General features: G+C 40.5%; 1 protein-coding gene across 3 annotated transcripts in view; it reads left to right on the forward strand.

Moving 5' to 3' along the window:
• rpap2 (RNA polymerase II associated protein 2) overlaps window positions 1-12,471 on the forward strand; it is a 132,561-nt gene that overhangs the window by 13,263 nt on the left and 106,827 nt on the right. For 2 of the 3 annotated variants that reach the window (XM_087990449.1, XM_087990448.1), the window contains 4 exons: window positions 4,227-4,292; window positions 6,649-6,726; window positions 8,697-8,729; window positions 10,646-11,618. In XM_087990449.1, the coding sequence (XP_087846575.1) occupies window positions 4,227-4,292; window positions 6,649-6,726; window positions 8,697-8,729; window positions 10,646-11,618 (1,150 nt within the window). Of the gene's footprint in view, window positions 1-4,226; window positions 4,293-6,637; window positions 6,727-8,696; window positions 8,730-10,645; window positions 11,619-12,471 lie in introns of all 3 variants that reach the window. The other variant, XM_043698791.2, reaches the window with a different exon arrangement.

The raw sequence follows: 12,471 nt of genomic DNA on the forward strand, positions 1-12,471 counted from the left end.
TCTGAATCAGTCCTTGCCTTTTCAAATACATGTACATTCTGTCCCTCAGGATTCTCTCCAACAACTTGCCCACCACTGAGGTCAGGCTCACCGGTCTATAATTCCCTGGCTTGTCTTTACTGCCCTCCTTAAACAGTGGCACCATGTTAGCCAACCTCCAGTCTTCCGGCACCTCACCTGTGACTATGATGATACAAATATCTCAGCAAGAGGCCCAGCAAACACTTCTCTAGCTTCCCACAGAGTTCTCGGGTACACCTGATCAGGTCCTGGGGATTTATCAACTTTTATGCTTTTCAAGGCATCCAGCACATCCTCCTCTGTGTAATCTGAAAATTTTGCAAGATGTCACCATCTATTTCCCTACTATCTAAATCTTCCATATCCTTTTCCACAGTAAATACTAATGCAAAATATTCATTTAGTATCTCCCCCCATTTTCTGTGGCTCCACCCAAAGGCCGCCTTGCTGATCTTTGAGGGACCCTATTCTCTCCCTAGTTATCCTTTTGTCCTTCACATATTTGTAAAACCCCTTTTGGATTCTCCTTAATTCTATTTGCCAAAGCTATCTCATGTCCCTAAGTATACTCCTACTTTCTTTATACTGTTGCCTAACTACCCCCATTTGTCTCGTAGGCATCAGCTTATTGTGTTCGGGTTCTAAGAGCAGCAGTTACATTCTGCTGTAATGTGGCTAACAAAGGAAATGAAGGATTTCATTATGTCAAAGGAGGAGGCATATAAAATTGCCAAAAATGTACTAAGCTTTAGGATAGGGAGCATTTTAGACTTCATCAACGGAGAACTTTGAGTGGAGCCACAGAAAATGGGGGAGATGAAAATGAATATTTTGCACTGTGATACTGAAAGAAAGAGACCATGGATGAAGTGATCAGTGTTCAAACCCCAGCTGTTCACCATATAGTAATGGGTTGAAGGAGGGACTTAAATTTAATATCTTCACATTTGCAGATGTCTCAAATCTGGGCAGGAGGGTGAGTTATGAGGAGGATGCAGAGCTGCTTCTGGTCAAGCTGAGTGCATGAAACATGCAGTATAATGTACATAAATATGAGGTTATCTACTTTTGTAGTTAAAACAAGAAGGCACATTATACTTTTGGTTATAAATTGATAAGCAAGAAAATGTATCAAGACCTGGGTGTCATATAATCAGACAGCCAGAAAAGGCCCTTTGACCCATGAGCCCATCAAGTCTCTACCACTAAAGCTACACTAAATCAACATGAGCCTCCCTTTCCAACAGTGAGCCCAGAATCTTGAATGTTAAGACATTTCAAGTGCTTATTCAAGTACTTTTATTTAAAAGTTGTGAAATTTACCCCTTCAACTACCCACCCCAGCAGTGAATTCCAGGCCCCACCACTGTCAGGATGAAAACGCTTCCTCCATTCCCTTCTAGACACTGGATGCTGCAAAGGCTATGGGTAGCAGTACTAAAGGCTTGTGCTCCAGAATTTGCTGCTCCCCAAGCCAAGCTCTTCCAATACAGTTACAACACTGGCATTTACCTGACTGTGGAAAATTGCCCAGATATGTCCTGTACATAAAGTAGGGCAAATCTGCCCCAGTCAATTACTGCCCCATTAGTCTACTCTCAATTATCAATAAAGCAATGCAAGGTATCATCAAGCTATCAGACAGCACCTGCTCAGTGACGTTCAGTTTGTTCTGCCAGGGCCACTCAGGTTCTGATCTCATGACAGCCTTGGTTCAAATATGGACAAAGCTGAATTCCAGTGGTCAGATGAGTGACAGCCTTTGACATCGACAGCATTTGACTAAGTGTGGCATCAAGGAGCCCTAGCAAAATTGGAATCAATGGGCAAACTCTCCAGTGATTTAATTCACATTGGCATATAAGAGGGTGATCACGGTTGTTGGGGTCAGGACACCTCAACCAGAGTTTGTTTGGGTAGTGTCCTAAACCCAATCATCTTCTCTTCATCATGAAGTCAGAAATGGGGATGTTTACTGATTGCGCAATGTTCAGCTCCAATCATAACCCATCAGATACTGAAGAAGTGCATGTCCAAATGCAACAAGATCAGGACAATATCTAGGCTTAGGTTGACAAGTGGCAGGTAACATTCACACCCCACAAATGCCAGGCTATGATCATCACTGAATCCCCCACCATCAGCAACCTAGGACTTGCCATCAATCAGAAACTAAATTAGATTCATCACATAAAAACAGTGGCCGGGCACGGTGGCACAGTGGTTAGCACTGCTGCCTCACAGCGCTGGAGACCCGGGTTCAATTCCCGCCTCAGGCGACTGACTGTGTGGAGTTTGCAAGTTCTCCCCGTGTCTGCGTGGGTTTCCTCCGGGTGCTCCGGTTTCTTCCCACAGTCCAAAGAACTGGCCATGCTAAGTTGCCCGTAGTGTTAAGTAAGGGGTAAATGTAGGGGTATGGGTGGGTTGCGCTTCGTGGGTCGGTGTGGACTTGTTGGGCCGAAGGGCCTGTTTCCACACTGTAATGTAATCTAATCTGCAGTTCTTTGGAAAAAAAAAAGAAAAAAAAAACAGTGGCCACAAGTCCGAGGCTAGGAATACTGAGGCAAGTAGCTCAGCACCTGACTCTGCTAGGTCTATCCATCATCTATAAGGCACAAGTCAGGAGTATGATGGAATACTCCCCAATTGCTTGGATGAGTGTAGCTCCAAGAACACTGAAGAAGCCTGACCCCATCAAGGACAAAAGCTGCTTGATCCACATCCTACATCCACAAGCATCTATTCCCTCCTCCACTGACACTCAGGAGCAGCAGTATGTAATGACTAAAAGATCCACTGCAGAAATTCACCAAAGATCCTCAGACAGCACCTTCCAAACCCATAACCACTTCCATCTAAAAGGACAGCAGATACATGGGAATACTATCACCTACAAGTTCCCCTCCAAATCACTCACTGTCCTGACTTGGAAATATGTCTCTCTTTCTTCACTGTTGAGTCAAAAGCCTAGCATTCCTTCCATAAGGGCATTGTGGGTCAACCTACAGCACATAGATTGCAGCGACTCAAGAAGGCAGCTCACTTCTCAAGGGCGACTGAGGACGGGCAAAAAATTATGACTGGCCACTGAAGCCCACATCCCACAAATGAATTTTTAAAAACCTCTTCCCTTTCACCTTATTGTGTTCCTCTGTTATTGTCCCTATGACTAAGAGAAAGGAGCTTCTTTGTATTCATCCTGTCCATCCTTTCATAATTGTATGCACCTCTATCAGGTCTCCCTCAATCTTTTCTGCTCCAAAGTAGACAGTCCGAGCTTATCCAGCCCCTATTTGGTGCTAATTGAAGTAGACGTGTAGGAACAGCAAGGTACAGCAAAGATCAGTTTTTGGGTCTCAACTTGTTTTTTCAGAAGCCCACTGACTGGGCCAGCTTTTCTAGCCCATTGGCTAAATTACCAGAGGGTAGTCAAGAGTCAACCATTTTTGCTGTTGTTCTGGAGCCATATCAGCCAAGCCAGATCAGCATGGCAAAGTTCCTTCCCTAAAGGACGTTAGTGAACCAGATGGGCTTGTATAACAATCAACAGAGATTAGTTGTTTGCCATTAGACTAGCTTTACTCCAATTTTTTTTAAATTGAATCCCATTTCACTATCTGCCCTGGTGGGATTGAAATCCATGTTCCCAGATCATTCGGCTGAGGTTCTGAATTAGTAGACCAGCGACTAAGGCAGCATAGAACTATGGATCACAGTTTGGGGACAAGTTAACTTAGGACTGAGATCAAATGGAGTTTCTTTACTTGGAGGATAGTGAATCTTTGGAATTCTCAATCTTAGAAAGCTGTACAAGACTGAAGTCGATAGACTTCCAAATCCTAATGACAGTCATACCATTGTAACTATGACTAATGACGTAAAGGGATATGAGAGAGTGTAGGATTTTGACAGTGTTTTTGATTAGCCATGATCTAGAGTGACAAACCAAGCTCACAGGGCTGACTGGCTGTGTGTATTCCAAAGTATAGTCATTCTTGTCTGATACATGATAAAATGGTTACTGTGAGCAGACCGCAGTTCACTGAAACCATGACAAATAAAATAATACTGCTATTATTTTACTTGCATCCATTTGATACTTACATCTATTTATTTGGCTCTTATTGTGTGCAACAGCTGAGCTATTTGGCAGTCTTTTACTGATTATGATGTTACCTCTGATTCTTTTTTTAAATTCCATCAAGGTACCTAAACAGCAATACAGAATATCTACCCACACCAATCGAGTTTATGACATTACTGAAAGAAAGGTAAGAACTTTTTAAAAAGACTTTCTAGTTGATTTGAAATAATTTGTGTTGAGAGAATTGTATTGAATATCCCTAGATTTATATGTGTTAGTTGGGTTTGCGCCTTTTGTTTACACTACTCTGGAATGAAAATTATATGGAAATTTTTAGAGCATTGTTTAACATATTGCTGCTCTCAAAAGTAGAAAGTTATGACTAAACTGAGAACAACTCCAAAAGAATATGGGCAGCATGGCTAAGTGATTAATACTGCTGCCTCACAGCGCCAGGGACACTGGTTGGCTTCCAGCCTCTGGCAACTGTCTGCGTGGAGTTTGCACGTTCTCCCCATGTCTGCGTGGGTTTCTCCCACAATCCAAAGACGTGTGGGTTAGATGAATTGGCCTTGCTTAAATTGCCCACCTTCTTCAGAGAAGATGTTGTGAAACTTGAAAGGGTTCAGAAAAGATTTACAAGGCTGTTGCCAGGGTTGGAGGATTTGAGCTATACGGAGAGGCTGAACAGGCTGGGGCTGTTTTCCCTGGAGCGTCGGAGGCTGAGGGGTGACCTTATAGAGATTTATAAAATTGAGGGGCATGGATAGGATAAATAGACAAAGTCTTTTCCCTGGTGTCGGGGAGTCCAGAATTAGAGGGCATAGGTTTAGGGTGAGAGGGGAAAGATATAAAAGAGACCTAAGGGGCAACTTTTGCACGCAGAGAGTGGTATGGAATGAGCTGCCAGATGAAGTGATGGAGGCTAGTACAACTGCAACATTTAAGAGGCATTTGGATGGGTATATGAAGAGGAAGGGTTTGGAGGGATATGGGCCGGATGCTGCCAAGTGGGACTAGATTGGGTTGGAATATCTGGTCGGCATGGACAGGTTGGACCGAAGGGTCTGTCTCCATGCTGTACATCTCTATGACTCTGTGTAGGTTAGGTGTATTAGTCGGAGGCAAATATAGAGTTGGGGAATGGGTCTGTGTGGATTACTCTTCGGAGGGTCGCCGTGGACTTGTTGGGCCAAAGGGCCTGTTTCCACACTGTAAGGATTCTAATTCAAATAAAATTAAATATTGTAATTATGTTTGCAGACCTAAGAAGCTAGTTGTATTAATATGAGACATGTTGCTGATCTATGAATAGTACACGAGTACTATTACTACTGAGTAGCATTTCAGTTGGCTAACTTCAGAAACCGGGCTTAAAATGCAGAGCATCTGTGCTCAAATTCTTAACAAAAGTTTGAGAATTTGAATTCAGTCTTCAATAATATGTTATGTGAAAAAAAGAGATTGAGGTCCCTAATTTCCTTTTAGGAATAGAAATTACTTGTCTTTACTTGTTGTTAATCTGTGTGAGACTCCAATCTCACTCAACTTCTTTTTGAGGGCAATTTGGATGGGTACCAATTACTAATAGAACTGGAACTGATCCACAAGTATTCAAGTTATGTTTTACTTAGCATGTTCAGTTTGTGACTGACACTTTTTAAAAGGCTGCAATAAAGATTTAGATTGTTAAACACTGAGATTCTTCATTTAGTATTATTTGTCTGTCAGAGCTGTCAGAAATAGCTTTTGCTTCCAATTTTTTTTGTGTAATTTGATAGTCATTATTTCCAACCTCTGTTCTATGTTGTCTTTCTAGGAGTCCAAAAGATATGGACTGTAAAGTTAAATATTCTAGAGGAGAAAAAGTGCCTGTTAACTATTCGTATTATTCTACAGTAATCTTTTAATTATGTTCTGGATTAGTGGTGCTGGAAGCGTACAGCAGTTCAGGCAGCATCCAAGGAGCAGTGAAATCGAAGTTTCGGGCAAAAGCCCTTATTCCTGATGAAGGGCTTTTGCCCGAAACGTCGATTTCGCTGCTCCTTGGATGCTGCCTGAACTGCTGTGCTCTTCCAGCACCACTAATCCAGAATCTGGTTTCCAGCATCTGCAGTCATTGTTTTTATCTCGTCAATCTTTTAATTATGGTCAGACCCATGTATCAAAATTTGCTCACTTGCCCATAATTGTGTAAATTCTTGGATGATGCAATAAAAGATGACCGAACCCCACTGAAGTAGTTTCAAAATTTGAAAACAAATTAGTGGTGCAGGTTGGTCTACTCTTTACTATTCACTGACTGTAAGTAAAAAGTGGTTCTGGCTTTGACTCTGCAGCTGTTAACAGTCCAATAATGTACCTGCCCTTTGACAAGGTACAAGGTGTTATGCTCATGGGGACCTGAGCATGAGGCATACCTTAAGAAAAATATCATTTTAAGTTTAAACAAAAGTCTATTCTTGAATGTTTAAATTGAAGAAAAGGTAATTTCTATAAATATAAATACTAATTAAAATCAATTATTTTAAGTGTTTTTGCAGCAATTTTTGTTACAAAGCATCCAAATATTTAGAAGCTCAGATTCCAAAGAACCCATTATGGTCACGGGATCAAGAAAGGTGAAGTATTTGTTCTAAATTTATGACTTGTTCTTAGAATTTGCATTGTTTCCATTGAACTTTCAGTATCCTCAGGACCTGATCAAGTGTACTCTAGAACTCTATGGGAAGCTAGGGAAGTAATTGCTGGGTCCCTTACTGAGATGTTCCTATCATCAATAGGCACAGGTGAGGTGCTGGAAGACTGAAAGTTGGCTAATGTAGTGCCACTCTTTAAGAGAGGTGGTTAAGGAAGCGACAGGGAACTAAACACCAATGAGCCTGACATCAGTGGTGGGCAAGATGTTGGAGGGAATCCTGATGTCCAGGATTTACATGTATTTGGAAAAGCAAAGACTGATTAGGGATTGTTAGCATGGCTTTGTATGTGGGGGAAATCATGTCTCTCAAACTTGATTGAGATTTTTAAGGAAGTAACAAAGAGGATTAATGAGGTCGGTGCAGTGGATATGATCTGTATAGACCTCAGTAAGGCGTTTGACAAGATTCCTCATGGTTGCCTAGTTAGCACAGTTAGATCACGTGGAATACAGGAAGAAGTAGCTATTTGGATACAGAACTGGCTCAAAGATAGAAGACTGAGGGTGGTGGTAGAGGGTTGCTTTCAGACTGGAGGCCTGTGACAAGTGGTGTGCTAAAAGGATCGGTGGTGGGTCCACTGCTTTTTGTCATTTAAATGAATAATTTTGGTTTGAAAATCAGGAGGTATAGTTACTAAGTTTGCAGATGGCACAAAAATTGGAGGTATAGTGGACAGCAAAGAAGGTTACCCCAGAGTACAATGGGATCTTGACCAGATGGGCCGATGGGCTGAGAAGTGGCAGATGGAGTTTAATTCAGATAAATGCGAGGTGCTGCATTTTGGGAAAGCAAGTCTTAGCAGGACTTATACACTTAATGGTAAGGTCCTAGGGAGTGTTGCTGAACAAAGAGACCTTGGAATGCAGGTTCATAGTTCCTTGAAAGTGGAGTCACAGGTAGATAGAATAGTGAAGAAGGCGTTCGGTATGCTTTCCTTTATTGGGCAGAACATTGTGTATAGGAAGTGGGAGGTCATGTTGTGGCTGTACAGGACATTGGTTAGGCCACTGTTGGAATACTGTGTCAAATCTGATCTCTCTCCTTTGGAAAGATGTTGTGAAACTTGAAAGGGTTCAGAAAAGATTTACAAAGATGTTGCCAGGGTTGGAGGATTTGAGCTATATGGAGAGGCTGAATAGGCTGAGGTTGTTTTCCCTGTAGGGTTGGAGGCTTAGGGGTGACCTTTTATAGAGGTTTGAGATGTTGAGAGACATGAATAGGGTAAATAGACAAAGTCTTTTTTCCCCAGGGTGGGGGAATCCAAAACTAAAGGGCATAGGTTTAAGGTGAGAGAGGAAAGATATAAAAGGAACCTTAGGACAACCTTTCCTCTGGCAGCCCATTCCCCACACACACACCACTCTCTGCATGAAAGTGGTAGAGGCTTGTACAATTACAACATTTTGAAAGGCATCTGGATGGGTATGTGAATAGGAAAGGTTTATGTGGGCCAAGTGCTGGCAAATGGGACGAGATTAATTTAAAGTATCTGATCAGCATGGTCGAGTTAGACTGAGGGTTTGTTTCCATGCTGTTTATCTCCGTGATCCTATGATAGCTATAAGGATGTGTAACAATGGCATCATAAATTTGCATTTCAAATTTTAGCTTTATCTCAAAATAACTGTGAACTTTTAAAGCCTTTTTTTTTCACCTAGCCAATTTAAAAAGTGATAATATGGGTGCCTCTGAGGCTTGGGTTATCTCTGCTCTTTTTCCCTTTGGAAATTGGTTGAAATCCAACCTTCAGTAAGGGAATGAAAGTCTCCTCTAAAGTAGATTTGGGCAGTTGTCCAATTAATGGAGAGGTTTAAGTTTAACTGATGGAAGAAATTGGAAAAGTCTGTGTGGATTTTAAATTATGGAAAATCATGTCTTCTGTTTTATAGGTCTTCTGTATGCCGCTTGTTAAAGGAACAAAGGTATGCATAATGATTTAATTGATGTTTTGTGAACTATAATTTTGTTTATTTGACATAATAAATTTAAGGAAAACTTTGGTTATGACCAGCATGTTACACATATTCTCCAGTCAAATCATATTAGTGATTTATTAATCAATAACTCATCATTTAGTCAGCATGGAGATATGATGAAAATACTTGGCAGTAGCACAAGTCATGCATGTGTATTGACTATCTTTAAAATGAGTCGATGCCATTTAAATGTGCTGCTGCTTGTCTTCAGGACATTTGGGCTTTGATCTTGTATTTAATTCTTTGAAGATGCCTTAATGCAACAAATGTGGTCAATAAAATTGGAATGTGGTTATGTTCATTTGATAGGAAAGTGATTTTTAGGGAAGTGTTAAGACCTTTTTAAAGAGGCTACTGTTTACAAACATTCTGTAAAAGTTGTGTACAAATGACCAGGAGATGGCGCATTTGTCTATAAATTTAGATAAACATTAACAGTCCATTTTTCTATTTTGTAAAGACTGTATATGGGTAATGTCACATTAGGCGGAGCTACTATTGTGCATGTGCAAAAAACACAGCATTACAAGTAACATAGTTGTTGTTACACCTAATCAGAAGCAGCACTTTCAATCACAACCTCTCAATAATTCTTTCTCTCCCTTGTGCACTCTTGCACACAGAAGAAGTAAACTAAATTAAAATGAAGTAGAAAGGAGAGTTAGAACCATAGAATTTTACAACACAGAAGGAGGCCATTTGACCTGTTGTGTCTGTACCGGCTACCAAAAGAGCTACCCAGCTGTCGATAATACACTGCAGCCCCCATGATGCCTTGAGTGCATTCCAAGCTCCCTACCCAATGAATGGCAATATAAAGAACTCTGAGCTTAGATATTTTAAGTCAGCCTGATCAGATGTTATCAGACACCTCTGGAGCAGGTAGGATGTGAACCCAAGCCACCTGATCCAGAGGTAGAGACTACTCGGTCCAATAGCACAAGAACTCAGCTATTAGATAATTTTCTTATCCACCCATTCAGAGATTTTTACACAAATGTAGCCTTGAAAGTGAGGCAGGTAGTTGAGAACCATGATCTCTGCTGCCTGGACTTATGGCTGGCTGCTTTAACCAGGAGAGACCCAGCTGTTTGTTTTTTAAAATCAGAGCAGGTGGGACTTGAACCTGAGCGCCAACTCCAGAGGTAGAGAATCACCGGTGTATCATAAAAGCCCTAGAGATTGGCTTATTTTTAAGAACCTCTATCAAATTCCCCCTTGACTCTAGTAAATTGCTATTTTAACGAACACTGCCAACCAGAGGTGAGTACAGCAATAACAAACAGGGGAAGAGGAGAGGAACAGGGAGAAATTAAATTAAAATGAAGTTGAATGGGGAAATAAGGCACTCCAAATACACTGTATCTGCCTCTGAAATTCAGCTTGTTTTTGTCCAAGACAAAATTTAGAAAAAGGACAGTTGTTTTATATTTGGCTAATGCACCATCTCATGATCAATCTTTGTAAGCAATAGCTTTTTGCTAAAAAGACCTCAGCACTTCCCTAAAAGTCAAAAGTTGCTTTTCAACACAAATGATAAACGCATGCACATTTTGATTTTATCCCTCATTTGTGGCATTAAGGCAGCTTCAGGGAATTAAATACAAGCCCAAAACTCCTGAAAAAAATTGGCAGCATAGACATTAACCATAACCTGACATGGAATTCCCATCAATGCTGCAAAAACGACTAGTCATTGGAAAATCCATTATAACCAAATATTCTGCCTGTCTACTTAAATTTTACATTAGCCACTACTTTATAATTTTGACTACTAAAGTGCAATCAGAATTTTTTAATGGCTGTCATCTTGAAACTAGTTTTTCTGTCATTGTTTATAATATTTTATTCTTGACTTATAGGGGTAGCGCCGGTGAAGAAGTGCAGCTTCAAAGTTCAAGCATCCATGCATCACATATTGATGCTTCTCCCTTTTTGGAAGATCAGGATGTGTCTACCTCCTCAAGTGAAAGCAATAGCAGTGGAGACTCTGACCAAGAGTTTGTTTCCAACATAATTATGGGAGAAAAGTGTAGTTTAAAAGCATCAGCACAGAAACAGCTCAAAAAGCAGCAACCAGATATGATTATAAAATCTAAGAAAATGATACCAGTGTCAAAACATTCCGAAATGGATCATAAAGTAGACAATGTTTTACAAGAATTGAAGAAATGCCATGTTAAGAATGCTGAGACATTAAGTTCTAGGTCATCCCAAAGTGGAAAAAGTGAACAGTTGATCTTTACACCAGAAGAAAAGTGCTCCCTGATATCCGAGAAAAACTTGTCTCTGACAACATTGAAAGCAAATAAAAACTTTACAACACAGGGCCTAAGTAAGAAGGGTGCTGCATCATTGAAGATGCTGATAGCAAAATCAAAACAGTTGAGCCATTCTACTTCAGGTGTTGGCATATCAGGCAAAAGTAATGTGCTAGAATTACTAAGACAAACACTAATTGAATGGAGGACAGAAGAAACATCAAGATTCCTTTATGGTTCCAATTCAAAATGTGCAAAACAGCCACCAAAATGGCCAAGTCCAACATCTTGTGTAACTGCGCAAGAAGAACTTGATGAAGATGACTTGGACAGTCTGGAAGTGGTTGAAATTGCCAACCCTAATGAAAATGCCGGAGACAATGACCTGACCAAAGGTGAACAAGTTGGAAGATCAGAAACCACTGCAAAACCATTACCAAATTTTGAACAATTAAGACAGGAATCTGACTTTCTTCATTTTAAGGTCAGAGAGTTTTATAAGGGGCAGTATGTGTTGCCTGGGGACAGTGAACACTGTTGTGATGAAAATCATCAATCTGTAAATTATGTGCCGGTAAGTAAGAAACTTTTTTTTTGAGTTCCGTTATCAAATTATATGATATAGCATGAAATCATCCTCTGTATCAGGAAATGACTTTCTATAACTTAAGTTGAAGCATTTGCTATATTCTGGTGTGTAGCAGGCCTACAGAGGATTTTGTAACTTTTTGATTTTATGGCTGTAGGGACTTTAACAATATTAAGGATAAGAGGATGAGTTGAAGCAATAAATCTGGTAACAACTTGCAATCATCTTGATTACTGCCATAGTTATGTTTCTGGAGTAGCTCATTCTAAGGTGGTGGTTAAAGAGGACTCCTCTTACCCAATGCCACACTTATATTTCCCATTTTCTGCTACACATTACTGCTCTCCTCAACTCAGTTGCATTTTCACTCTTCATTTGGGTACAGTTCCACAATATCATTTTAATCTGATCCAAAGTGAGCACTTTGATCTTAGAGGGGGTGACAAACTAGCTTTAAAACCATCCTAAATTGACAAGTACAAACAAGCATAATGGGGCTGTTGTCTGGTTTGAGAGAAATGGTAGTGATTTAACCTGAGTATTATCTCAGTGCTGGTGAGGGCAAGAGAATCCATCATGGTAACCTCAGCCATTGAAAGAATTGAACCCATGCTGACAATGTGACCCTGCATTGCAAATCAGCTGTCCAGCCAACTGAGCTAATCAACCCCTGAAATTAGGTAGCACTGAAGATCAGGCATTGAACCTAAAATCTTGTTTTTCTTCTGTTTTGACCACGAGATATGATCCATACATTAAGAACAAAAGGACTGATTATCTGATTTTATAGCCATTGTTTCAAATTTCCCAACCCTAACCCTACACCTCAATCTTTCTC

Source organism: Chiloscyllium plagiosum, unplaced genomic scaffold, assembly GCF_037043375.1.
Source record: "Chiloscyllium plagiosum isolate Xiang-an unplaced genomic scaffold, Cpla_swu_hap1 HiC_scaffold_9, whole genome shotgun sequence".
Taxonomy (NCBI): Eukaryota; Metazoa; Chordata; class Chondrichthyes; order Orectolobiformes; family Hemiscylliidae; genus Chiloscyllium; species Chiloscyllium plagiosum.